The 26167-nt window shown below is 36.5% G+C and overlaps 3 protein-coding genes across 6 annotated transcripts; all 3 read left to right on the forward strand.

Annotated features, from left to right (window-relative positions):
* The first annotated feature begins 33 nt into the window (after positions 1-33).
* Positions 34-5497, forward strand: marchf5l (membrane-associated ring finger (C3HC4) 5, like). Of its 3 annotated transcripts, none has more exons than XR_009233966.1 (7): positions 45-152; positions 1291-1384; positions 2112-2314; positions 2400-2702; positions 3121-3287; positions 4005-4273; positions 4414-5497. XR_009233966.1 is itself a non-coding variant. In XM_058618265.1 (6 exons), exons 2-6 carry the CDS (start codon positions 1356-1358, stop codon positions 4167-4169), a joined length of 867 nt encoding a protein of 288 aa, XP_058474248.1. In that variant the 5' UTR covers positions 34-152; positions 1291-1355; the 3' UTR covers positions 4170-5497. The 3 variants fall into 3 exon arrangements, 1 of the variants encoding a protein (XP_058474248.1); XR_009233967.1 differs by having other exon boundaries at positions 4670-5497; XM_058618265.1 differs by having other exon boundaries at positions 34-152; positions 4005-5497.
* A 1099-nt stretch (positions 5498-6596) lies between these two features.
* Positions 6597-9648, forward strand: LOC131446520 (PWWP domain-containing DNA repair factor 3B-like). Its single transcript, XM_058617794.1, has 6 exons — positions 6597-6673; positions 7287-7426; positions 8771-8866; positions 8948-9133; positions 9254-9342; positions 9455-9648. Exons 3-6 carry the CDS (start codon positions 8849-8851, stop codon positions 9579-9581), a joined length of 420 nt encoding a protein of 139 aa, XP_058473777.1. The 5' UTR covers positions 6597-6673; positions 7287-7426; positions 8771-8848; the 3' UTR covers positions 9582-9648.
* Positions 9649-10839: 1191 nt separating this feature from the next.
* Positions 10840-20919, forward strand: kctd9b (potassium channel tetramerization domain containing 9b). 2 transcript variants are annotated; one of them, XM_058617387.1, is made up of 12 exons: positions 10840-11030; positions 11718-11839; positions 11924-11967; positions 12421-12514; positions 12623-12681; positions 12776-12910; positions 13304-13371; positions 13457-13552; positions 13626-13775; positions 13878-13983; positions 14075-14208; positions 20465-20919. In XM_058617387.1, the coding sequence occupies exons 1-12, from the start codon at positions 10983-10985 to the stop codon at positions 20579-20581; spliced, it is 1173 nt and encodes a 390-aa protein (XP_058473370.1). In that variant the 5' UTR covers positions 10840-10982; the 3' UTR covers positions 20582-20919. The 2 variants fall into 2 exon arrangements, with proteins under 2 accessions (XP_058473370.1, XP_058473371.1); XM_058617388.1 differs by having other exon boundaries at positions 12776-12904.
* The last annotated feature ends 5248 nt before the right edge of the window (positions 20920-26167 follow it).

Consider the following 26167-nt stretch of genomic DNA (forward strand, 5'->3'; position numbering starts at 1 on the left):
TTCAACCAATCAAAAAGCCGCCTGACAGCCAGAGTGGGCGGGACTTTTGTGTCTGTCAGAGAGTCTGCTAAACGTTCTTAGCATAAACACACAGAAAAGCCCGGATTTAAGATCGTAAACTGAGTAAATGTGGATTAACGGTTGTTTTCCAGGTACGTGCTGTTGTGACACGAGTTTCATTAAGACGCCACAGTAAATGACGGCGTTAATAGCGGATAATCTACCAATCTGAGTGTACTAAATTAGCTAAAGCTAAAAAAAAGAAAAAGTGTAGCTAAAGTTGACAGGCTAGCTCCTGTTAGCACACAGAGGTTTGTTTTTGAGGTCACAGCAGGTGATTTCACCTGAAATTACACACACAAACACTCACATTAAAGCGTTTCCTGAGTTCCAGCAACTGTCTGTTAACTCTGGAAAGATTATGTTACAAACATCCACGGTTATTTAACTTCTGCTATCGGTTTCTGTTAGTAGGAAAGAAGGAGTGCTGGGAAGTACAGGGTGATATTTACGCCACTTCTGCCCTTTAGCTCACATGTAATGCGTTTTACTCCATGTTACATAATATACAGTTAAACTGTATAACTGTTAAACTTTGCTAAGACCTTAAATATTCACATTATATGAGTGGGATTTAAAGTACGATGTAGGATCTAAAATTAGACTTTTAATTTATCAAAATTACATCATATGATAAATTCTAACCTACAGTTAACATGTTATACTGTAATTAATACGTTTTTGTGGAGCCATTAGTAATATCTTTTATATTTTTGTTTCCCTTTTCACTCTCAAAGATTATTTTGAAAATGCTGAATCATTGTTACCCAATTTACTGTTTTATTTTTTGGTTTATTTCATCAACACATATATTTTTTAAATGCCTGACTCATTCAGGACTTTACAGCTACCATGTAAAAATGATTCTGCTATTTATACTCTTGGAAATATTCAAGGAAAATTGCTGTTGCTACTGTATATTTCAAATGTGGTCCATCAGAACTTGTATTTGTTATTTGTAATTATTCACTGGTATTTCTATTTTGTTATCTTTAAAAGGGTCAGAAAAGTCTTTACAAACACATTTTACATATACTTTGGCTACATGAAATGATTTGAAACATGTACACAAGCCGTTATTATCTTGTTTCAGCAACTTCATATAAACCAGTGATTTCAAAGTGAAGAAATGTTTGTGTTACACATGGTTACACATGTTTATGTTGACAGATACGTCACAAACTGTTGCCTAAAAAGCTCCGTCCACGTGTGTGTTTTATTATTTCACAGGTGTTTTCTGCGTCTGATGATTTCATGAAAACATCTCGGGGAGAAAGAGTCGCTTCACGGCCGTCATGTCTGTTTCTGAGGAGCAGCCTGAGAAGTAAGACGTGTGTGTGCGTGTCAAAGGTCAAGGTCCACAGAATATGATAATTATAATAACCAAGTAATGTTTTTTGTAACTTTAGCTTCTCTGTTTCCTCAAATAAAAGGTGGATTCTTCATCAGCTCTGCCCTTTATAAGAATTTATAAAACCGCAACTATACAGTAAAGCTTTTCCTCGTAAAATTATCAAAATATGACCATAAATAACCAGCACTAATGATTACTCAAATACTCGTTAAGGTCCGTTTAGTTCAGAAAATGTCCACAAACCAAAATGATACAGTTGTTAATGATTTCTTTGTTCAAGGAGACCAGAAAATATTCGCATTTAAGAAACTGAAAAATCAGAAAACTTGATTTTATTACCAAAAAAACAGGTTTAACAAAGTAGGTTTAACTTTATTTTAGTTTTAAACTATATTTGCTGTATTCTTTTAATGTATCATATAATATATGGAAACTCATAAAAGGTTGCTAAAATGATCATTTATATTGTATTCGATCAATGTTAGCCATGAGTCGTGTCACACAGTGGCTCAACAGCGCCTCCTAAAGTCAGCCCACTGGAAAATGTTAGGCCTACAGGTACCACATTCAGTGTGTGACGTGTGTGACAGGTCGGTGTGAGGAAATCCATCTTCTGAAACAGGAAGTCTGTCATTTTTTTAAATTATATGGTCATTTTTGTTAATTTTATGTCTCTGGTGTGTGTGTGCGCGTGCAGACACTGCTGGGTGTGTTTTGCCACAGAGAGAGACGACCACAGTGCAGAGTGGGTGAGTCCCTGCAGGTGTAAAGGCTGCACCAAATGGATCCACCAGTCGTGTCTTCAGCGCTGGCTGGACGAGAAGCAGAAAGGAAACAGCGGCGGAGCCGTGTCGTGTCCACAGTGCGGCACCGAGTATCACGTCACCTTCCCCAAGATGGGTGAGTGACACTGTGTGTGTGTGTGTGTGTGTGTGTGTGTGTGTGTGTGTGGACTGTGACTCACGGGTGCTGTGTCTGTGTTCAGGTCCTCTGGTGTTTTTCCTGGAGCAGGTGGACAGAGCGCTGTCTCGAGCCAGTCCCTTCGCTGCAGTCGGTGTGGTGGCCGGGACCGTGTACTGGTCAGCGGTGACATACGGAGCCGTGACCGTCATGCAGGTTGTGGGTCATAAGAAGGGCCTGTACGTGATGGAGCGAGCCGACCCACTCTTCCTGTTGATGGGTTTACCCACAATCCCTGTGGTGCTGGTCCTGGGGAAGATGATCCGCTGGGAGGATTATATCGTGAGGCTGTGGCAGAAATACTCGTTTAAACACTATCTCCCTTCAGGTACGTGGACTCTGAAGCACAAAATGTCCACGAGACAAAACCTGCTGGTTTCTACTAAATCGTTGTCAGGGACACGACACTTAATCGATGAATTAACTATTTTGATGATCAGTGAATCAGTTTGAGCGTTTTGAAATAATTAAAACTGAATCTTTCTGGTTTCTTGGCTCCATAAAACAAAGAAATCATTCAAACCTTTGAGACAATCATCATTTCCATGTTTGACAAACGCAGATCAACATTAATTCATTCATCAAAATGTTCATTCTCACTTCAATTTAAAAAACAATTCAGATATTTCTAATGTTTTCCTTTTCTCAGTCTATTTTGATATTTAAATCAGATTTTTTTATATTATTTTTGTCTAGTTTCTCTCTGTTTATTGTGTGTGTGTGTGTGTGTGTGTGTGTTATCTCAGGAAACAGTCGTTATCGTCCTCGTGTCCCCGCTGACGGCTCCGGAGTAGGAGACCACCTCTCTGTGTCCAGGACTCTGTGCGGCGCTCTCATCTTTCCCTCCATCGCCAGCTTGGTGGGAAAAATCCTGTTCCAGCGCGTCAACTCCAGCCTGCAGCGCACCCTACTGGTGAATACTTTCTTCATCCAGCTCATTATCCTTTATGATGTTTGTACTGAGCTAAGTCAGATTTCAGAGTCACTGTGAAGGTCTCCACTGGAGTCTCCAGGTCTCCACTGGAACCAGCCAGAGTCCTCAGAATCAGGAGCTCAAAAACAGGGATTTGTTTCATGACACGCACACGCACACACACACACACACGTTTTCTGGTTTCTTTGCTCCATAAAAACAAAGAAATCACGGAATCATTTTAAGTTTGTGTACAAAAAAAAGACGTTTGAAAACATCATTTCCAGGTTTGAGTTTTTACAACAGTGAGGATAAAGAGGTGGACCATGAATGGATGCATGTTTACAGTGGTGTCATAAAAATATGTACCTCCCAAACTATAGGGGGAGCTAGCTAGAGTTAAACGCAAAAAAGAAACGACAAGAAAGTTCTTCTTTGAACGCCCTTCATTATGTTGACTTCCTCAGGGCTAAATGTTAAAGTTTTTCCATCGTTATCAGGAGTTTTCATCGCAAACTTTACGCTACAGCACAACAACACCACTGCACTCACAGCGCCCTCTCCTGGAAAAGTGGTAATTATGTTAAAATGTCTGCTGTACTTCTAGGCTGATTATTTTGAACTTACGATTTTTGGGGTCAATTTTCTCACGTAAACAACAAAAAAGTCCAAAGACTGGCTCGTCACTGACGCTGCACTGTGGCCTTCTCTCCACAGGGGGGCATCGCGTTCGTGCTGATCAAGGGCGTGTTAAAGGTGTATTACAAGCAGCAGAAGTTCGTCGTGCAGGCCAACAGACAGATCCTCAACTACCCGGAAAGAAACGGAGACAGACCGAGAGAGGACGGGGACGAGGACACGGAGGACAGTGGCAACGAGTAGCTGCTGCGTCCACAGAGACAGAGAAACGGGAGACGCAGTCAGACGCGACGATTCAAATAAAGGACATGCATTTATTTTATAATAAAACACAGAGGTGAACTCAGGTGAGTGACATTAAAACAACAATCAGAACAAAGACACATTTAAACGTCCACTGTGTCGTTTTTGTCTGATTTATTGGCAGAAATTCAATGTTTGTGAGTGTGTTATCACTTTCAAAATAAAGATTATTTCTTGTTTGTAGCTTATATACGAACATGAGGCTAAAGGAGGCCGCCATTTTGTGTCGCCATGCTTCTGTAGTAGCACAAACGGACGAACAAACTGGAGCAAACGAGGAAGAAAAGTCTGCTGTTAAGAAAATGAATAAACAAAAACCTCATGAGCTGACGAACAACTCTAACGTGCTTGTTTGTGGTCTGTGAAGGCCACCGTAGTTCTGTAATCTGTTCCTGGGAAAGAGAAGGGTTCACAGCGGAGTCCTCTGTTGTAATCTGCAGCCTCACCACTAGTTGTCACTACTTCTGACACACTGGACCTTCTACAAGAAAAACCTGGCAGACGAGTTCACGACCACAGTTTGTAACTTCACAACAGCAGTTCGTAACTTCACGACAACTTCACAACAGCAGTTCGTAACTTCACGACAACTTCACAACAGCAGTTCGTAACTTCACGACAACTTCACCACAGCAGTTCGTAACTTCACGACAACTTCACAACAGCAGTTCGTAACTTCACGACAACTTCACAACAGCAGTTCGTAACTTCACGATAGCAGTTTGTAACTTTGCGGCATTGTAGCGAAAGTTACATGTGTGATCACACTGTGAGTGTGACTGATTTACTGTAAAACAAATATGACAAAAGTGCTATTAATGGTAAATGTAGCATAGCTTTTGACGAGTGGCGGCCATCTTGGTAGCCTATGTCGGAGCTGTTGTTCTGCCCCTGTATAGCCCTCTTTAGACACGCCCCCTCCCTGTGAATCAGCTCGTTTAAAGAAGACAAAAAGGTTAGAATGAAACTGAACTGGAGTTTTGTTCGTACTTGATTATTTATTGGTCTTATGTTTTGAACGTGTGACACTTTGTGACGTGTTTATGTTGCTTTGGAACGTAAAAAAGATAAACTCATGATTTGAAGCTCTCTGTGCCGCTGACAACAGTTAAATATTTTAAATACAAACATCCCTGCAGTCAGAGGTTGATGGTGAAAGAGTATAAATTGTCTCAGTTTTTGCCAAACAAACGCGTCAGAAACTCAACCATAGCTCTTATTTTACGTTTTGCTGAATAATTTGTCAAATAAAGTTTTCTGAAATGAAAGTTTACCGTCGTGTTTTATTCACAGGAGGAGGAGAGAGAGCTGTGCTTCATTCAATTATGTGAGATGTTCCATCATCTACCGCTTTATCCTCCAGCAGAGGGCCACAGCACGGGTGCTGCGCCAATCTCAGCTGACATAGGGCGATAGGCGGGGTACACCCTGGACAGTTCTATGTGACATGTTAAGTTATGGGAATTACCATTTTATCTTATTATTAGCTATTTTGAAGGGCCACAAGGGGGCACTGCATCATTCCAGTCATTTACATAATGTAAACTGATTTAAACCGAATAAAACATAATTTAATCTCCTAACATCTACATTTAACATAATCTGAACTGATTAAAAACAAACCAAATCAAGTATAATTTAATCTGATTTAATCAAAATGAACATAATTTATACTAATTTAAACCAAATATAATATAATTTAATCTACTTTTAAACTAATTTAAACCAAATTAAACATCATTTAATCTCGTAACATCCACATTTAACATAATTTGAACTGATTTAAAACAAATTAAACATAATTTAATCAGATTTAATCTAAAGTTAACATAACATGAACTCATTTAAATCTAAATCAACCCCCTGTTTAATTGGATATAGTCTAAATTTAACATAATCTAAACTGATTTCAACCAAACTGAACATCATTTTTAATTCATAATTACATGAACTCAAAGGAGTTATTGCTTTATGCAGAAATAAATAAGTTTTTCTCTGTTTGGGTTTAAAATATATAAAATAATATACCCTGCAAAAAAAGGTATGTCACTACAATTATTAAAAGATATTTGAATATAAATGTGTATTTATATTTTCTATATAGATTAATTTATGTAAAAGTTCTGTGGTTTAGGCTGCTGAACTCTACCTAAAAAGCTGATTGGCTTATTTAGTTTCGAGCCATGGCGGAGGAAGTCCCGCCCACGTTTCCTGTGAAACGGCTGACGATTGGCCAAACGAGTGAGAAGGGTCTAGCTGCAGACCCGCAGACCACTCAACGAAACGCCCCTTTACTCAACGAAACGCCCCTTCACACTACACGACACTCTGATTGGCTCTCAAGAGATGCGTCTGAAACGTGATGAAGTTTACGTTGACCGAGTATGAAGAGAGAACCCGAAAAAGTAACACGGGAAAAACACGGGAAAATTACGGAGGAAAAGGTAAGAATGGATAAAAAACACATTTTGATATTGAACACTGGATGAATAGTCATTATTTGTATCCATTAAATCAATTAAGTGCAGTTTATTAACCAGTTATGTCTGCATGCTGTAACGATAGCGATTGTAACAGCAAGCAAGACGCAGCGATTTTCTCCCTTTTTTTTCTTTTTTTCCTTTTTTTCTTTTATTTATATGTACAGGTTATAACATTGACAATATAACATTGTCTCATTTTCAACCAAGAAACGTATAAGATAAACTATATGATCTCTATATATTAGTATTTATCTGTTTTTTAATCTTTAAATGACTCTGACAAGTTGCACACAGCTTTGCTCATTTGAAAACGTGTGACCTCAGTTCTACAATTGTTAAGATAAAAGATTTGATGATGAATAATATTTTTCATGTTTAGAAATGAGAAGTTCTGTTAAATCACAGTCAACAGTGTCATTTGATTTGATTAATTTCAGTTAGCCTGCATATATTTTAGGACAGGGAAAGTCTTACAGGCAAATGCAGTCCAGTTCATTACTTCTTGATTCTGGATTAAAAATGTTTCCATGTTAAAAATACAAAATACAATTTTAATTTACATTTTCTCTTATAGAGCAACACTACGTTCAGTGAAGGAGCAGACCCTGAGCTGAGGAGATGCGACTCGGACACAGATCTGCACAAAAAAGGGGAGCTATGCAAAGCTTGTGTCTCATCTGCAGGGACACCAAAGGTCAATGGTGGAGTACAGTGGTAAGTCCTAAATGATCAAATATTTTTTCATTTCAACGCTGAAAGGCTTTAATTTCCCCATGAGCCTTATGTATTATTAAATGTGATGTTATTTCTGTTTGTCCTGACCATGGATAACTGTGACCATCAAACTATTCAACTCGTCCATTTGAGTATCAGAAACTCAAAATAAGTAAAGTAAAGTAAACTAATGCTGGAGCCATTTCATCTATGTGTACTGTACTTCATGTGTGTAGAATCTTAAGTCAATGTGTATTTTATTTTCACTCTTGTTGAGAATTTAGATATTGAGAAAAAGTTTCAAGATTCCTGCATTTTGTTGGAGGTGTGCAATCGCTGTACAGGGAAGGGCACATGACATTCAATGTTCATTCACTTCTGCATTTAAGCCAAAGTGTTGTGCATTGGGGCACATTGTTGTCTTTTGAAGGATGGGAGTATTTTTAGAGTCTCCCACTTTATTGGCATGGGTGATCAGTGTTTATACGCCATAGGAAACTATGGTAAATGCACAGTGCAGAAGTTGGCCAGAGGTTCTCTTATCAAAACTCCACTGAGCTACATGTCAACTGTCTACTTTCCCACAGGCTTTCACAAAGCCATAAACACTACTCAGGTAGTTAGACCATGTATGTATATTCAGTGTCCACAGTCCAGCTCGATTGTATGTCGGTTACTGAAGACATATTACTGTAAATGAATGATTGTGAACTAAATGTGAATATGGTCACCTATTAATTTAGGGTCACTGAGCTTGAAAGGAACTAATTGCTGTTACTGTAATTGAATGTAACTGTGCTGTGATTAAACTGTAAGTTCTTTAAATTTAAGGTGAGAAAAACAAATCTATTACTAATGTAACTACGATGAAATAGCACATATCAGAATGACAAATACATGTGTTTTTCTTGATTTGCAATGCATGTCACTTGTATGTGTTTCAATGTAACGTCCCAAAAGACACAAGTGCATGGCATAAGGCCAAAACAGTTCTTAAAGTTGCATCTTAATCAACTTGGGTCAGTTGCATCATGTAAAAAAAAAATTCAGTGAATATGCATATGCATTATTTTTTTCCATGTGTCAAAAGCAAGCTTCCATATAGAATCGTTATGCCCCTGATAATAATGATTGTTCTCAGAAGTAATGTAACAATTTGCCTCTCAGACAGGCTTATCTGTATATCCATTTAGGGCAGTGATGTTACTGTGGCCAAACAAGTTGCCAGCCAGGATGACACCTCTTATCAGAGGAAGTGCAAATAATCAGGGAAAGAAAATGTCTTATTCAAAGTTCTTAATCACATGTATTCAGTGTTGCATATTATGTGTAATTTAATTTTAGGAAAGGGCCCAACAAGCCCAACAGAAGTGACGCGAGGCAAGTTGTCTGTTAACCAGTGTAATCACAGAGGATCAGGGCATGCTGCAACACCTTAAAGTGAGTGACAATGGCATTTAGTGTGGTGTTTGTGTATTTGTATATGAATACCCAAACTAAAATCCTAAACAATTTTTATAGAACATCATCACAGGCAACACGGTGTCTCCTTGGGCCAAGAAACAGGACAGGGTCATCCTTCTTTTTGAAGATGATGAACAAGTGGACAAAGTCATGCACTTCTTGTCTGAAGTACTCGAACGTACTGAGACAGACAAGAAGTCTGCAGATCCAGTGGCGTTTGTAATGGATGTACTTTTGCCAGAGGTGAGATCTCAGACACTGACACTGATTTGTAGACTACATGTTTTATTTGACTGCATATGTCTCCTTTTAACACATGGTCACTGTCTAACACAATCTGAAATCTTAATCTTCATGCCACAGGCAACAGTATACGCCCTCGGAGCTGTTCACTCCATCTCCCTGGACAAAGCCAAGGAGATGTACATGTGTGGCACAGAGTTTGACTCAAGGTAAGCAGGATAGTTTAGGAAACTGTTAATCCAATTTTCAGTTTATATCTTATTATGTATTTGAGTGTCTTTAACGACTTCATTATTTTGCTATATCATTTTGTCTTGTCAGCGAGATAACCCAGCTTGGGGAACAGCTTCAGAGCCACATTTCCTCAAAAGCGAGGCAGAACCTGGATAGCTTCCTGAGCAATTACAAGAAAGCCTTGGAGTGTGAGGAATTCCTCAGGCGCCTGTAATCCCTGGGTAGTGAATGTGTCTGCTGGATAGTCTGTTGTGTATAAAATAAAGAAAATATATCATTCATCACTTGTATTCATTACATGGATTTGAAAATTAAACAACTTTCTGTGCAGAATCAAGGGTTTCAGTGCATTAGTTTTACATTCATCAAAAGACCTACTGATGTCCAACTGGCTGGGTTTGATTCAGATACCAATGTTTCACATATCTTCCTGGAAATAGGTAACATCTCCTTAATGACGCACTCAGCAGATCTTGTCTACTTAACTTCTGTCTACCATCACCTGGACCACACCAGCACAGAATTTAAGGAGGGTTTCTTTCAGGTTAAAAACCTGATCAAGTAGACTTTTATTAGTTCTAATCGTTGTTCTGTCCAGTTGAACAACATGTCAAACTACAGACTAATAAGACATTCAATAAATGTAGGCCTATATTAAACACACCTTTTTGTAACATACAGGTTGCCATGATGTTGGAAGTTTGCAAAAACAAATGAAATTATTCCAAGTGTGTGTTCAAAGTGGAATTTGTGATATTATATTGTATAAACGTGATATTATATTGTATAAACGTGATATTATATTGTATAAACGTGATATTATATTGTATAAACATTGTATAAACGTGATAATATATTGTATAAACGTGATAATTATATTGTATAAACGTGATAATTATATCACATAAACGTGATATTATATTGTATAAACGTGATAATTATATCACATAAACGTGATACTATATTGTATAAACGTGATAATTATATCACAAAAACGTGATACTATATTGTGTAAACGTGATGTTCAAAGAACTTTTCCAATCAGCATTTATATATTTTAGCAGTTTGGCTATAACATTTCATACTTTACAAAGTGACATTAATTATTCACAAATTTCACAGAAAGTACATTTCTGTGTTCATAAAAGTCAACACGAGTATTTATTTTTCTCTACTCCTGTCGCACACCGGGATAAAAGTCTCTTGTCAACAAGTGTCTGTGAAATACGCGTGTGTAAATAAAGTTTCAATAAAAGAAGACGTTATCACGTTAGTAAACGTCATCACGTTTCAGACGCAGTCTCTTGAGAGCCAATCAGAGTGTCGTGTAGTTTGAAGGGGCGTTTCGTTGAGTAAAGGGGCGTTTCGTTGAGTGAAGGGGCGTTTCGTTGAGTAAAGGGGCGTTTCGTTGAGTGGTCTGCGGGTCTGCAGCTGGACCTACTTGGAACGAGTCAGTGTGAGCCAATCAGAGGCAGCGGAAGGGGCGGGGCTCCAGCTGTGTCTACAGCAGAGTCTGGAAAGAGGAAAAGACGAAAAAGGAAATAAAACACAGGAAAAATGATGATTTTTAAATGAAATTGACGACATTTAACAAACTAAATCTACTTCTTTGGTCATGAAACGACTCACGTTGTTCGTCAACGGAACCTCCGTTTACGGAAAGGTAAGAAAGAAACGAGAGGAGACGCTTAAGAACATTTCCTGTCACGATTCTCTGGACCAAAAATAATTGCGATTCGCGGTATTATTACGATGATCTTAGAGGAGATAACGCATTCATATCGGCTTTTTTAACCAAAGTGGACGAAGCATTCTGCCTTAATGTGGGCTTTTTACATACGTGATGAATACAGAGGGATGTTAAATGAAAAATACAAGCAAAAATATCTTTCATGTTACAAAAACATGTTATTAATATTGCAAGAAATTAACCATAACAAAAGTGTTACATAACATTTTACTAATAAGAACAAATATGTTATATGATAATTGTGTCATCTATGCGTCAAATTTATTTAATTATCATTAAAAAGAGATTTATTTAAAAATAAAGAAAAAGAAGTATGGTTAGTAGAAATATGTTACTAGTGACTAGGTTACTCCGAGTTTCCAAGTTGGAAATTCCGAGTTATGACTATAAATGGAACACACTATAAGGTTGTGGAATGACTAGAAAGATGCAGGCGCCCCCTTGTGGCACTATATACTTATAGCTTATGTTCAACTTTTTAAGGGTGAGTTTTATCGCAATGTGCAATAATATCGTTAAAGGGACCTCTTTACCTCTGTACGACACAAAATGGCTCCTGTTACGTGTGTGTGTGTGTGTGTGTGTGTGTGTGTGGTGCAGGTGGTGGCCGTGCACGGCTCCCTGGACGACTTACTCTCTGTCGCCAGCTCCAAACTGGGAATCAGAGCCTCGAGTGTTTATAACGGGAATGGCGGCCTGATTGATGACGTCACATTGATCAGGTTAGAGTGAGACAGCATCGTGTCAGTGTGTGTGTGTGTGTGTGTGTGTGTTAGTCCAGTAACACTCTGTGTGTGTTCCTGCAGAGATGATGATGTGCTGTACATATCAGAGGAAGAGTCATGTGATGGTAAGAGGATGTTTTTCACATTCATTTCTGGCTAGACTTACACGTGACTGTGTCATCAACTTCAGTCGACTATAACTTTATCTCACTGTGAGACAGACGTTTGTAAACCACTCATTCTCCCACACCAAACCTCATAGAGAAAATCAGTGATTTTAACATCACACACAGGAATTGTTGATCCACTGCTGCCTCCATCACTGAGTTCTAATGTCTTATTTTGTCAATTCAGTGTTTGTAATCCTAGGTTTGGATTTATGTAAGTGACACAAAGTGACCACACGAGGCAGCAGAGGACCAGCAGGTCCTGTGTCCCTGCCAGCTAAAATCACTGATTTTCTGATCACTGAGTGTTGGTGTGAGAGAGTGAGTGGTTTAGAAACGTCTAACAGTGAGATAAAGGCAGCATTACGCAGCCAAACAACTGTGTGTGCGCGTGTGTGTGTGTGTGGGTAGATCTCCAGGACGACCTCAGAGATCCTGAAAAAGCTCAGACTCACACTGATTGGTTGACCCTCAATGTGGGCGGACGCTGCTTCACCACCACCAGGTAAAGTTTGCGTCACGTTAGATTTGTGTGAGTGTCTTTAATGTAAACATCTGGTTGTGTATTTATGGTGTGTGTGTGTGTGCGCGTGTGTGTGTGGTTTTTCCACAGGAGCACGCTCGTCAGTAAAGAGCCTGAGAGCATGTTAGCGCACATGTTCAGAGAGAAAGGTCAAAGGTCACTCACTCAACACTTTAACTTGGAAGAGAAATGATCCGTCTACTTACTTCAAGTTTTTTCTTCTTCCATTTTTATGGAATTCAGACGTGTGGGGGAACAAGCGTGACCCACAGGGGGCGTACCTCATCGACCGCAGTCCTGATTACTTTGAGCCCATTCTGAATTATCTGAGACACGGACAACTCATCATCAACGAAGGGATTAACCCACTGGGTAAAGGTGGAACACACTCACACACGTCCTGGATTAACAATACAACGTCCAACAATGTCCAACTGCAGACTAATATAAAGTATTATAAATAATAAATATAAAATATATTAACCCTTATTTATTTTAATTTAATTTTTAATTTAATTAATTGTTATTAACTAACCCTAACCCTAAATATTAAAATAATAAAAGTAATGTAAATAATAAAGTATTACCCTAACCCTGTAAAAAGACTTAAAAATCCTACTTATAATTCCAAAATCTACATAAAGACGGGAAATCGCACGATTAGTTTGCACTTTTTTCAGACATACAAACGTAGAGTTTTCTCGTTTCCTGTGTTTTTAAATGTATGTATCCGCTAATAAACAAATGAATTCCTCGCTGCTCCCCCTGCAGGCGTCCTGGAGGAGGCACGCTTCTTTGGCATCGAGCAGCTGGCCGAGCAGCTGGAGACACTCGTGAAGGTCAGGGATCAGGAAACGTCGTCAGACATTGTGATGAATTGAAAGCGTTAACAGTTTTTAACGTGTTGTTGTTTGTCATGCTCAGTCGTCTCAGCCTCCTGACGATCATTCACCTTTGACCCGCAAAGAGTTTGTCAGGTTCCTGTTGGCCACAACGACCAAGTCAGAGCTGCGCTGTCAGGTCAGTTCACATAAAAACAAGCTCACAGATAAACACGTCACGTCAGTAAAACATGGCGTGTCTGTTCTCTCAGGGTTTGAACTTCACCGGAGCAGATCTGTCTCGTCTGGATCTTCGCTACATCAACTTCAAGATGGCGAATCTGCGAGGAGCCAATCTGACGCACGCCAACCTGAGCGGAGCAAACCTGGAGAGAGCAGATCTGTCCATGGCCAGTCTGGACGTGAGCGGCTCATATATTTACCTGACCTCTGATCCGACAACACAGAGTTAAGAGAATTAATGATGTGTGCGTGTGCGTGTGTGTGTGTGTGTGCGTTGTCAGGGAGCAAACCTGCAGGGTGTGAAGATGCTGTGCACCAACGCTGAAGGAGCTTCACTGAGAAGCTGCAACTTTGAGGATCCTGCTGGAATCAAAGCTAATCTGGAGGGTGAAGAAGAAGCAGCCAATCATACGCATCCTTCACTCACACCTGACTCTCCTTTAACGTAATGTGTGTGTGTGTGTGTGTGTGTGTTCAGGAGCAAACCTGAAGGGTGTGGACATGGAGGGAAGTCAAATGACGGGGATTAACCTGAGAGTCGCGACACTGAAAAACGCCAAACTGAAGAACTGTAACCTGAGAGGAGCTACACTGGCCGGGACCGACCTGGAGGTGAGAAAACCAACATCTCTAAATATCAACATCATCAACATCTCTAAATATCAACATCTCCGAATATCAACATCATCAATATCTCTGAATATCAACATCATCAACATCTCTAAATATCAACATCATCAACATCTCTAAATATCAACATCTCTAAATATCAACATCTCTAAATATCAACATCATCAACATCTCTAAATATCAACATCTCTGAATATCAACATCATCAATATCTCTGAATATCAACATCATCAATATCTCTGAATATCAACATCATCAACAGCTCTAAATATCAACATCATCAACAGCTCTAAATATCAACATCTCTAAATATCAACACCATCAACAGCTCTAAATATCAACATCTCTAAATATCAACATCTCTAAATATCAACATCATCAACATCTCTAAATATCAACATCATCAACATCTCTATATATCAACATCAACATCTCTAAATATCAACATCATCAACATCAACATCTCTATATATCAACATCATCAACATCTCTAAATATCAACATCATCAACATCTCTATATATCAACATCAACATCTCTAAATATCAACATCATCAACATCTCTATATATCAACATCAACATCTCTAAATATCAACATCATCAACATCTCTAAATATCAACATCATCAACATCTCTAAATATCAACATCTCTGAATATCAACATCATCAATATCTCTGAATATCAACATCATCAACATCTCTAAATATCAACATCATCAACATCTCTAAATATCAACATCATCAACATCTCTAAATATCAACATCATCAACGTCAACATCTCTAAATATCAACATCATCAACATATCTAAATATCAACATCATCAACATCTCTAAATATCAACATCAGCAACATCTCTAAATATCAACATCATCAACATATCTAAATATCAACATCATCAACATATCTAAATATCAACATCATCAACATCTCTAAATATCAACATCATCAACATATCTAAATATCAACATCATCAACATCTCTAAATATCAACATCATCAACAGCACAAAATATCAACATCATCAACATCTCTAAATATCAACATCAACATCTCTAAATATCAACATCATCAACATCTCTAAATATCAACATCATCAACATCTCTGAATATCAACATCATCAACATCTCTAAATATCAACATCATCAACATCTCTGAATATCAACATCATCAACATCTCTAAATATCAACATCATCAACAGCTCTAAATATCAACATCTCTAAATATCAACACCATCAACAGCTCTAAATATCAACATCTCTAAATATCAACATCATCAACATCTCTATATATCAACATCAACATCTCTAAATATCAACATCATCAACATCTCTAAATATCAACATCATCAACATCTCTATATATCAACATCAACATCTCTAAATATCAACATCATCAACATCTCTATATATCAACATCAACATCTCTAAATATCAACATCATCAACATCTCTAAATATCAACATCATCAACATCTCTAAATATCAACATCTCTAAATATCAACATCATCAACATCTCTAAATATCAACATCATCAACGTCAGCAACATCTCTAAATATCAACATCATCAACATATCTAAATATCAACATCATCAACATCTCTAAATATCAACATCAGCAACATCTCTAATTATCAACATCATCAACATATCTAAATATCAACATCATCAACATCTCTAAATATCAACATCATCAACAGCACAAAATATCAACATCATCAACATCTCTAAATATCAACATCAACATCTCTAAATATCAACATCATCAACATCTCTAAATATCAACATCATCAACATCTCTGAATATCAACATCATCAACATCTCTAAGTATCAACATCATCAACATCTCTAAATATCAACATCAACATCTCTAAATATCAACATCATCAACATCTCTAAATATCAACATCATCAACAGCACTAAATATCAACATCATCAACATCTCTAAATATCAACATCATCAACATCTCTGAATATCAACATCATCAACATCTCTAAATATCAACATCATCAACATCTCTGAATATCAACATCATCAACATCTCTAAATATCAACATCATCAACATCTCTAAATATCAACATCAACATCTCTAAATATCAACATCATCAACATCTCTAAATATCAACATCATCAACAGCACTAAATATCAACATCATCAACCGCACTAAATATCAACATCAGCAACATCTCTAAATATCAACATCATCAACCGCACTAAATATCAACATCATCAACATATCTAAATATCAACATCATCAACATCTCTAAATATCAACATCTCTAAATATCAACATCTCTGAATATCAACATCATCAATATCTCTGAATATGAACATCATCAACATCTCTAAATATCAACATCTCTGAATATCAACATCATCAATATCTCTGAATATCAACATCATCAACATCTCTAAATATCAACATCATCAACATCTCTTAATATCAACATCTCTAAATATCAACATCAGCAACATCTTTAAATATCAACATCTCTGAATATCAACATCATCAATATCTCTGAATATCAACATCATCAATATCTCTGAATATCAACATCATCAACAGCTCTAAATATCAACATCATCAACAGCTCTAAATATCAACATCTCTAAATATCAACACCATCAACAGCTCTAAATATCAACATCTCTAAATATCAACATCATCAACATCTCTATATATCAACATCAACATCTCTAAATATCAACATCATCAACATCTCTAAATATCAACATCATCAACATCTCTATATATCAACATCAACATCTCTAAATATCAACATCATCAACATCTCTATATATCAACATCAACATCTCTAAATATCAACATCATCAACATCTCTAAATATCAACATCATCAACATCTCTAAATATCAACATCTCTAAATATCAACATCATCAACATCTCTAAATATCAACATCATCAACATCAGCAACATCTCTAAATATCAACATCATCAACATCTCTAAATATCAACATCATCAACAGCACTAAATATCAACATCATCAACATCTCTAAATATCAACATCATCAACATCTCTAAATATCAACATCATCAACATCTCTGAATATCAACATCATCAACATCTCTAAATATCAACATCATCAACATCTCTAAATATCAACATCAACATCTCTAAATATCAACATCATCAACATCTCTAAATATCAACATCATCAACAGCACTAAATATCAACATCATCAACCGCACTAAATATCAACATCAGCAACATCTCTAAATATCAACATCATCAACCGCACTAAATATCAACATCATCAACATATCTAAATATCAACATCATCAACATCTCTAAATATCAACATCTCTGAATATCAACATCATCAATATCTCTGAATATGAACATCATCAACATCTCTAAATATCAACATCTCTGAATATCAACATCATCAATATCTCTGAATATCAACATCATCAACATCTCTAAATATCAACATCATCAACATCTCTTAATATCAACATCTCTAAATATCAACATCAGCAACATCTTTAAATATCAACATCTCTGAATATCAACATCATCAATATCTCTGAATATCAACATCATCAATATCTCTGAATATCAACATCATCAACAGCTCTAAATATCAACATCATCAACAGCTCTAAATATCAACATCTCTAAATATCAACACCATCAACAGCTCTAAATATCAACATCTCTAAATATCAACATCATCAACATCTCTATATATCAACATCAACATCTCTAAATATCAACATCATCAACATCTCTAAATATCAACATCATCAACATCTCTATATATCAACATCAACATCTCTAAATATCAACATCATCAACATCTCTATATATCAACATCAACATCTCTAAATATCAACATCATCAACATCTCTAAATATCAACATCTCTAAATATCAACATCATCAACATCTCTAAATATCAACATCATCAACGTCAGCAACATCTCTAAATATCAACATCATCAACATATCTAAATATCAACATCATCAACATCTCTAAATATCAACATCAGCAACATCTCTAAATATCAACATCATCAACATATCTAAATATCAACATCATCAACATATCTAAATATCAACATCATCAACATATCTAAATATCAACATCATCAACATCTCTAAATATCAACATCATCAACAGCACAAAATATCAACATCATCAACAGCACAAAATATCAACATCATCAACATCTCTAAATATCAACATCAACATCTCTAAATATCAACATCATCAACATCTCTAAATATCAACATCATCAACATCTCTAAATATCAACATCAACATCTCTAAATATCAACATCATCAACATCTCTAAATATCAACATCATCAACAGCACTAAATATCAACATCATCAACCGCACTAAATATCAACATCAGCAACATCTCTAAATATCAACATCATCAACCGCACTAAATATCAACATCATCAACATATCTAAATATCAACATCATCAACATCTCTAAATATCAACATCTCTAAATATCAACATCTCTGAATATCAACATCATCAACATCTCTAAATATCAACATCATCAACATCTCTAAATATCAACATCTCTGAATATCAACATCATCAATATCTCTGAATATCAACATCATCAACATCTCTAAATATCAACATCATCAACATCTCTAAATATCAACATCTCTGAATATCAACATCATCAATATCTCTGAATATCAACATCATCAATATCTCTGAATATCAACATCATCAACAGCTCTAAATATCAACATCATCAACAGCTCTAAATATCAACATCTCTAAATATCAACACCATCAACAGCTCTAAATATCAACATCTCTAAATATCAACATCATCAACATCTCTATATATCAACATCAACATCTCTAAATATCAACATCATCAACATCTCTAAATATCAACATCATCAACATCTCTATATATCAACATCAACATCTCTAAATATCAACATCATCAACATCTCTATATATCAACATCAACATCTCTAAATATCAACATCATCAACATCTCTAAATATCAACATCATCAACATCTCTAAATATCAACATCTCTAAATATCAACATCATCAACATCTCTAAATATCAACATCATCAACGTCAGCAACATCTCTAAATATCAACATCATCAACATATCTAAATATCAACATCATCAACATCTCTAAATATCAACATCATCAACCGCACTAAATATCAACATCAGCAACATCTCTAAATATCAACATCATCAACCGCACTAAATATCAACATCATCAACATATCTAAATATCAACATCATCAACCGCACTAAATATCAACATCATCAACAGCACTAAATATCAACATCTCTAAATATCAACATCATCAACAGGTCTAAATATCAACATCAGCAACATCTCTAAATATCAACATCTCCAAATATCGATATCTCTGAATATCAACATCATCAACATCTCTGAATATCAACATCATCAACATCTCTAAATATCAACATCAGCAACATCTCTAAATATCAACATCTCCAAATATCGATATCTCTGAATATCAACATCATCAACATCTCTGAATATCAACATCATCAACATCTCTAAATATAAACATCATCAACATCTCTAAATATTAACATCATCAACAGCACTAAATATCAACATCTCTAAATATTAACATCATCAACAGCACTAAATATCAACATCTCTAAATATTAACATCATCAACATCTCTAAATATCAACATCATCAACAGCACTAAATATCAACATCTCTAAATATCAACATCATCAACATATCTAAATATCAACATCTCTAAATATTTACATCTCTAAATATCAACATCTCTAAATATTAACATCTCTAATTATCAACAAATCTAAATATCAACATCTCTAAATATCAACATCTCTAAATATTAACATCTCTACATATCAACATCTCTAAATATCAACATCTCTACATATCAACATCTCTACATATCAACATCTCTAAATATTAACATCTCTAAATATCTGTACACCCCAACATGTCTAAATCTTAATATCTTTAAATCTTAGTATCTTAATATCTTTAAATCTTAATATCGTTAAATCTTAATATCTTTAAATCTTAATATCTTTAAATCTTAGTATCTCTAAATCTTAATATCTTTAAATATTAGTATTTTTAAATCTTAAATCTAAATTCATTTTTTTCTAAATTTGAATATTTCTAACAAATTGTAGTGTCTGTATTTGAATAGTAACTCTTGTTTTTGTGCCTGTGGTGCAGAACTGTGATTTATCGGGCTGTGATCTTCAGGAAGCAAACCTGCGAGGTTCTAACGTGAAAGGAGCCATTTTTGAGGAGATGCTGACTCCTCTGCACATGTCACAGAGCGTTCGCTGAACGCCTCACTAACCTCCATGTTGTTGTGTAAAGGTCATGTGACTGTCGATGCCAAACCTTTGTATTTTGCTCTAAAACCAAAAACAACGTCTGTTTTTAACAAACGTGTGAATGTAGCTTTTTTTTCCTCTTTCTTTTAAATAAAAAGAAAAAACACATTTGTGTGAAAACGACGCCGCACGTTTACGTCAGAGTTTATATAAAATAAATGTGTTAAAAACTAAAAGTCTGATCCTGCTGAGTCAGTGCACGGTGTTTGATGTTAACTCATATTTTATTCCCTGCTGTGTTTTCTGTCTTAATAATAATAATAAATAAATAAATGTTTTTTCCTAAAATCTTTGTTTTTTCTGATTCTACTTTAAAACACAACGTCTTATTTCATTGTTTGTGTAAAAATCTGTATTTTTTAAAATTTATTTATTTATATATTTTTTAAAGTTTGCTTTTATTGTGTTAGATTTGTCTTCTGCAACACCGCCCTCTACAGGACAGAGAGTTCAAAGCATCTTTAACACAGTTATAATCTATTTATTATTTTATCTTTAAAGGAGACATATTATACCTTATTTCTCCAAGTTAAAATAGTTCCCTGGTGTCCTAATGAACATGTCTGTGACATGCTTTGGTCAAAATACCATAAGGATGAAGCACCATAGCAGTTCAATAACCCTGCTAAACCCGCCCCTTTCAGAACGCTTGGTTTTGTGCCTGGTCCCTTTATATGCAAATGAGACACAGGCAAACACACACCCACTTCTTCCAGGGGGTTTCTGACTTGTCCTTTTTACTGCGCTCACTCGCTCAGCTCCTGTTCCCTCGCTCCATTCCTCTCCCCCTCCCTCCACTAGTTCTCTGACAATATCAACATGGCAGCGTGTGCGGAAAACAGCGAGAGTGGCGTCACAGGAAGAGACGTCCGACACAAGGATCAAGCCGAACACTGACCAACTGTAAATCAGTTAAAAACACTTAGGGACAGCACCGCTGATCGCTGCATAAACTGCCGCTGTATGTGACTGTATCAGACTGAGTCTGTGCTCCGGTCATGGAGGACGTACTGAACAAATATTTTTAATTAGGACGTGTCAGAATGGTCAGTTATGAGCTCTATTTGACCTTTTCTTAAAAATGTGTGTTTGTATGTCGGTAAAATACGGTCGGTGACTAAATACGGCGACCGCTGGCCACAGTCTGATGTGAAGTGGTGCGAACACACGAACACACGTTTGCTGACTTTATCCGGCACATTAGCTTCATATATAAAATCCTCTGAGGCTGGAAGTTTGTGTAAAACACTGTGCTCCACTGTGCAGCCACCAACAGCACACTTGTCCCTCCGCGTTGACATAATACCGCTCTTCCTCCCTCGCCTGCACTCTCGCATTTTATAGGGACAAGGTGGAGCTAAGGTGGAGCTAAGGTGGAGCTCTCCAAGGAAACTTACTGGTGGGTGGTAACATTCGCGGTGAAAGGTGCATGCTGCCGTCATAACGCACAGGGAATTCAACATCGAGTGTTTTATTGCCTATACTCACACTAAGGGGGACCACAAAAAAGGACTGAGTATTCTTTTTCCACACTTTGGCGACTGTTAGGGCCTCCAGAGTCCCAAATATAAGTATTAAGATGATTAAAAAGTTGATTTTGCATAATATGTCCCCTTTAACATCTTATAACGCTGCAGACTGCTGGACGCTGTACCTCCTCCTCCCACCAGCAGAGGGCAGCGTTGCCCCACTGTATGGTTCTTTAATAAATTAATTTGAATAAATGAGAACTAACGTCTGACTCTTTATGGTAAAAATTTAACAGTGAGGTAATAAAATCACATTAATATCTTGTAATTTCCTAAATAATATCTCAGTAATAACCCTGTAGTTACAGTTCCTGTCAGTGTAATATCTTCACATTAAAACCTTTGGTAAATAAAAATGGATAATTATCATATTAAGACGTGTTACTTCCATATTTAAAGAAAATAAGGAGTATTGTGCTTTAAAATACTGTACATAAAATATGTAATATAGTGTTGCCTTAGTTACGAATATTAAGTAGGAAAGGAATAATATGAGACTATTTTGTAGTAAAAAATACTAAAGAAAATATGATATTAAAGCTGTAGTACGTAAATCTCAAATATAAACAAACAAACATGGCAAACGCATTTTGGTGCCTTCGTGGTTATTCAACACTCCTCCAGTAGGCGGCGCCCTCAACAAGATTAGACTCTCTCTCTCTCTCTCTGTGTGTTTCTCAGTACAGCAGGGATTCACCACCGCAGCGCTGCACACAGGAAGTGATTCAGGGTTTTAACGCATGTGACAACAGCAACGATGTTGAGCGAGTAAAGTGAGACGAGTTTCACCAGAGACAAAGAAAAAAAACCCAGATCGTACAATGTGTTTGTTTGGCTCCACCCACCTCTGCTCTGCTGCTGTATACACACCAATGCTCCCTCAGTCAGGTCTGATAGTTTTGCCCGTTTATAAATGAACATACTGTATGATGATGATGTTTTTTTGTTTATGACAAACAAACAGGCAGAATTATAACAACAAAGGTTACGTACTACAGCTTTAATTTAACTTCATTTTCACCGTGGAAAAGTATGTAAAAGATTTACATTAAAAAAGAATCATTTAGAAAAAGATTCTACGTAGAAGCAGAGTGGAGGAAATGGTCAGTCACGTGTGCGTGTGTGTGTGTGTGTGTGTGTGTGTATACGTTATATAAACTCAGCACCTGATTCCACTTCTCCCTCAAACCTCAGGGTCACACCTCCTCCTCCTCCCCCTCCTTCATCTGATGATGATGACGATGATGATGATGAAGGCAGGAGGATGTGGAGAAGGCTCGTTTACACATGTGGTTCATTCATGTACACATTCATTCTGTAAACACAAACACTTTGACCTAAAAACACAAACCAGAGCGTAAACAAGTCCAGTTCTGGTTCTGCTTTGATTAAAAAAACAAACAAATCCTGGACCTGGATCTGAAGTATGATGTATACATATATATATATAAAATCAGTTTTAAAAAAAGTCTTCCTTGTGCAGGAAGGAAAACTAAACAGGAAAATAACATTTGGGCCACTTTGTGTAAACCACTCCCACACCAAACCCCATAGAGAAAATCAGTGATTTTAACATCACACACACACAGGAGTTGTTGATCCACTGCTGCCATCACTAAGTTCAAATGTCTGATTTTGTCAGTTCGGCTATTAAAATCCTAAATTTGAATTTACTTTAGTGACACAAAGTGACCACATGAGGCAGCAGAGGACCAACAGCTCCTGTTACCCTGCAGCTAAAATCACTGATTTTCTCTATGGGGTTTGGTGTGGGAGAGTGAGCGGTTTACAAACTTCATTCTAACAGTGAAATAAGACAATAAAGATATCATAGACTTAAACTGACCTCCATCTCATTAGGTGAGTCTTTTGTTAAGTGGCTAAAATCTGTTTTTCAGCACACCACACCAAAGATAGAAAGAAATCTGTGATTTGAGCTGCTGGTCCTCTGCTGCCTCGTGTGGTCACTTTGTGTCACTACAGTAAAACCAAATGTAGGATTTCAAATGCCAAATTGACAGAATAAGACGTTTGAACTTAGCGATGGAGGCAGCAGTGGATCAATAACTCCTGTGTGTGTGTGTGAGATGTTAAAATCACTGATTTTCTCTATGGGCTTTGGTGTGAGAGAGTGAGTGTGTGTGGGTGTGTGCGTGTGTGTGTGTGTGGGGGGGGGGGGGGGAGTGAGTGGTTTACAAACTTCACTTTCCTGTTGGTCAAGTCTGTCCTAAAATATCGTAGATTTATTAATCTGACATAGATTTTTATATGGAGTCTTTGTTAGGGTTAAGGTCAGTGTCTAACGCGAACCCTAAAACCAGGTCTTAACCCTGAAAACAACCTTTAAAGTTGTGAGGAGCAGACAAAATGTCCTCACAAAGAAACGTTTGTACATTTTGTGGACACACACTTTCCTGTTTGTGTGTGTGTAAGTGTGTGTGTGTGTTGGACTGTGGTCTGGTGGTTGGTTTTGCTCACCTCAGGTTCTGACTCGGCTGATTGTGGCTTTCTCATGGTGCAGCGTGAGCACATGAATGTTTGTCCTGCACGACGACACAAGACGCTGCTACACACCACAAACACACACACACACATATATATATATACATGTACATATGTATATGTATAAACTGCTCTATAAGCAAAGGAACCTATATTTGACCTTTCAGAAAATTCCACTGTGAAGCAAGTCTGCAAAAATAAAATACAGAAAGAGTGTAAATAATTCCTTATTTTTAATATTTTACAATAAAACAAATGATTAAAAATCCAAAACATATAGAAAAATGTATAAAGGAGGCCAAATAATAATATTATAATATTACAAAATACATTGAAAATAAGTAAATATTAATTTACCATGAAAAACATGAATGAATTAGTGAAGTGTGTCATCCAGATGAAGTGTATTTTATTACTACTAAAATGAGAGATAATGTAAAAATGTGTATTTTATTTTGTAGGAACAACTACTAAAATGAAAGATAACATAAAAATGTGTATTTTATTTTGTAGGAACAACTACTAAAATGAAAGACAACGTAAAAATGTGTATTTTATTTTGTAGGAACAACTACTAGAATGAAAGATAACGTAAAAATGTGTATTTTATTTTGTAGGAACAACTACTAAAATGAAAGACAACGTAAAAATGTGTATTTTATTTTGTAGGAACAACTACTAAAATGAAAGACAACGTAAAAATGTGTATTTTATTTTGTCGGAACAACTACTAAAATGAAAGATAACATAAAAATGTGTATTTTATTTTGTAGGAACAACTACTAAAATGAAAAATAACGTAAAAATGTGTATTTTATTTTGTAGGAACAACTACTAAAATGAAAGACGATACGTCATGATATTTTGTTTCCTGCTGCTTTAAAACTGACCATGTTTCTCTGACATGACTTTATCACCACGTCACATGATTTATGGTGTAAATGTAATCCATGTGTTGTGTGTGTTGTGTGTGTGTGTGTGAGTGAGTGTGTGTGTGAGTGTGTGTGAGTCAGTCGCTGTAAATAACTAACATGAAGCCTCAACGACACAAAAATTAAACGTTAATAACAGATGGAAGCGTATTTTTCTGAGAGCTGATGTTTCTGATGTGGGCGGACGTGCGTGACTGTGTGTGTGTGCGTGTGTGTGTGTGTGTGAGTGTGTGTGTGTGTGCGTGTGTGGGATGTGGCTCTCTGAGCTCAGTAAGGGAACATTTTCTTCAGGCCAAATAAAGCTGCCCATGTAAACTCCACATTCCACAGTTTGTGGTGAGTCTGTCTGCAACTCACTTTTATGAAGGGAGGAGGCTGTGACTGTGTGTGTGTAACTGTGTGTGTGTGTGTGTGTGTGTGTCCATCAGTCTGACACTGACTTTAACACTTTGTGCTGACTGAAGCAAAACATATGAAATAAGAAAAATGTTATCTCCTCCTCTTATCTCCTTTCCTTTCTAACTTGTTTCCTTTCCTTTCCTAACCTCTCATTACCTCTCCTTTCCTTTCTTC

This window comes from Solea solea, chromosome 19 (genome assembly GCF_958295425.1).
Source record: "Solea solea chromosome 19, fSolSol10.1, whole genome shotgun sequence".
NCBI classification, from domain to species: Eukaryota; Metazoa; Chordata; class Actinopteri; order Pleuronectiformes; family Soleidae; genus Solea; species Solea solea.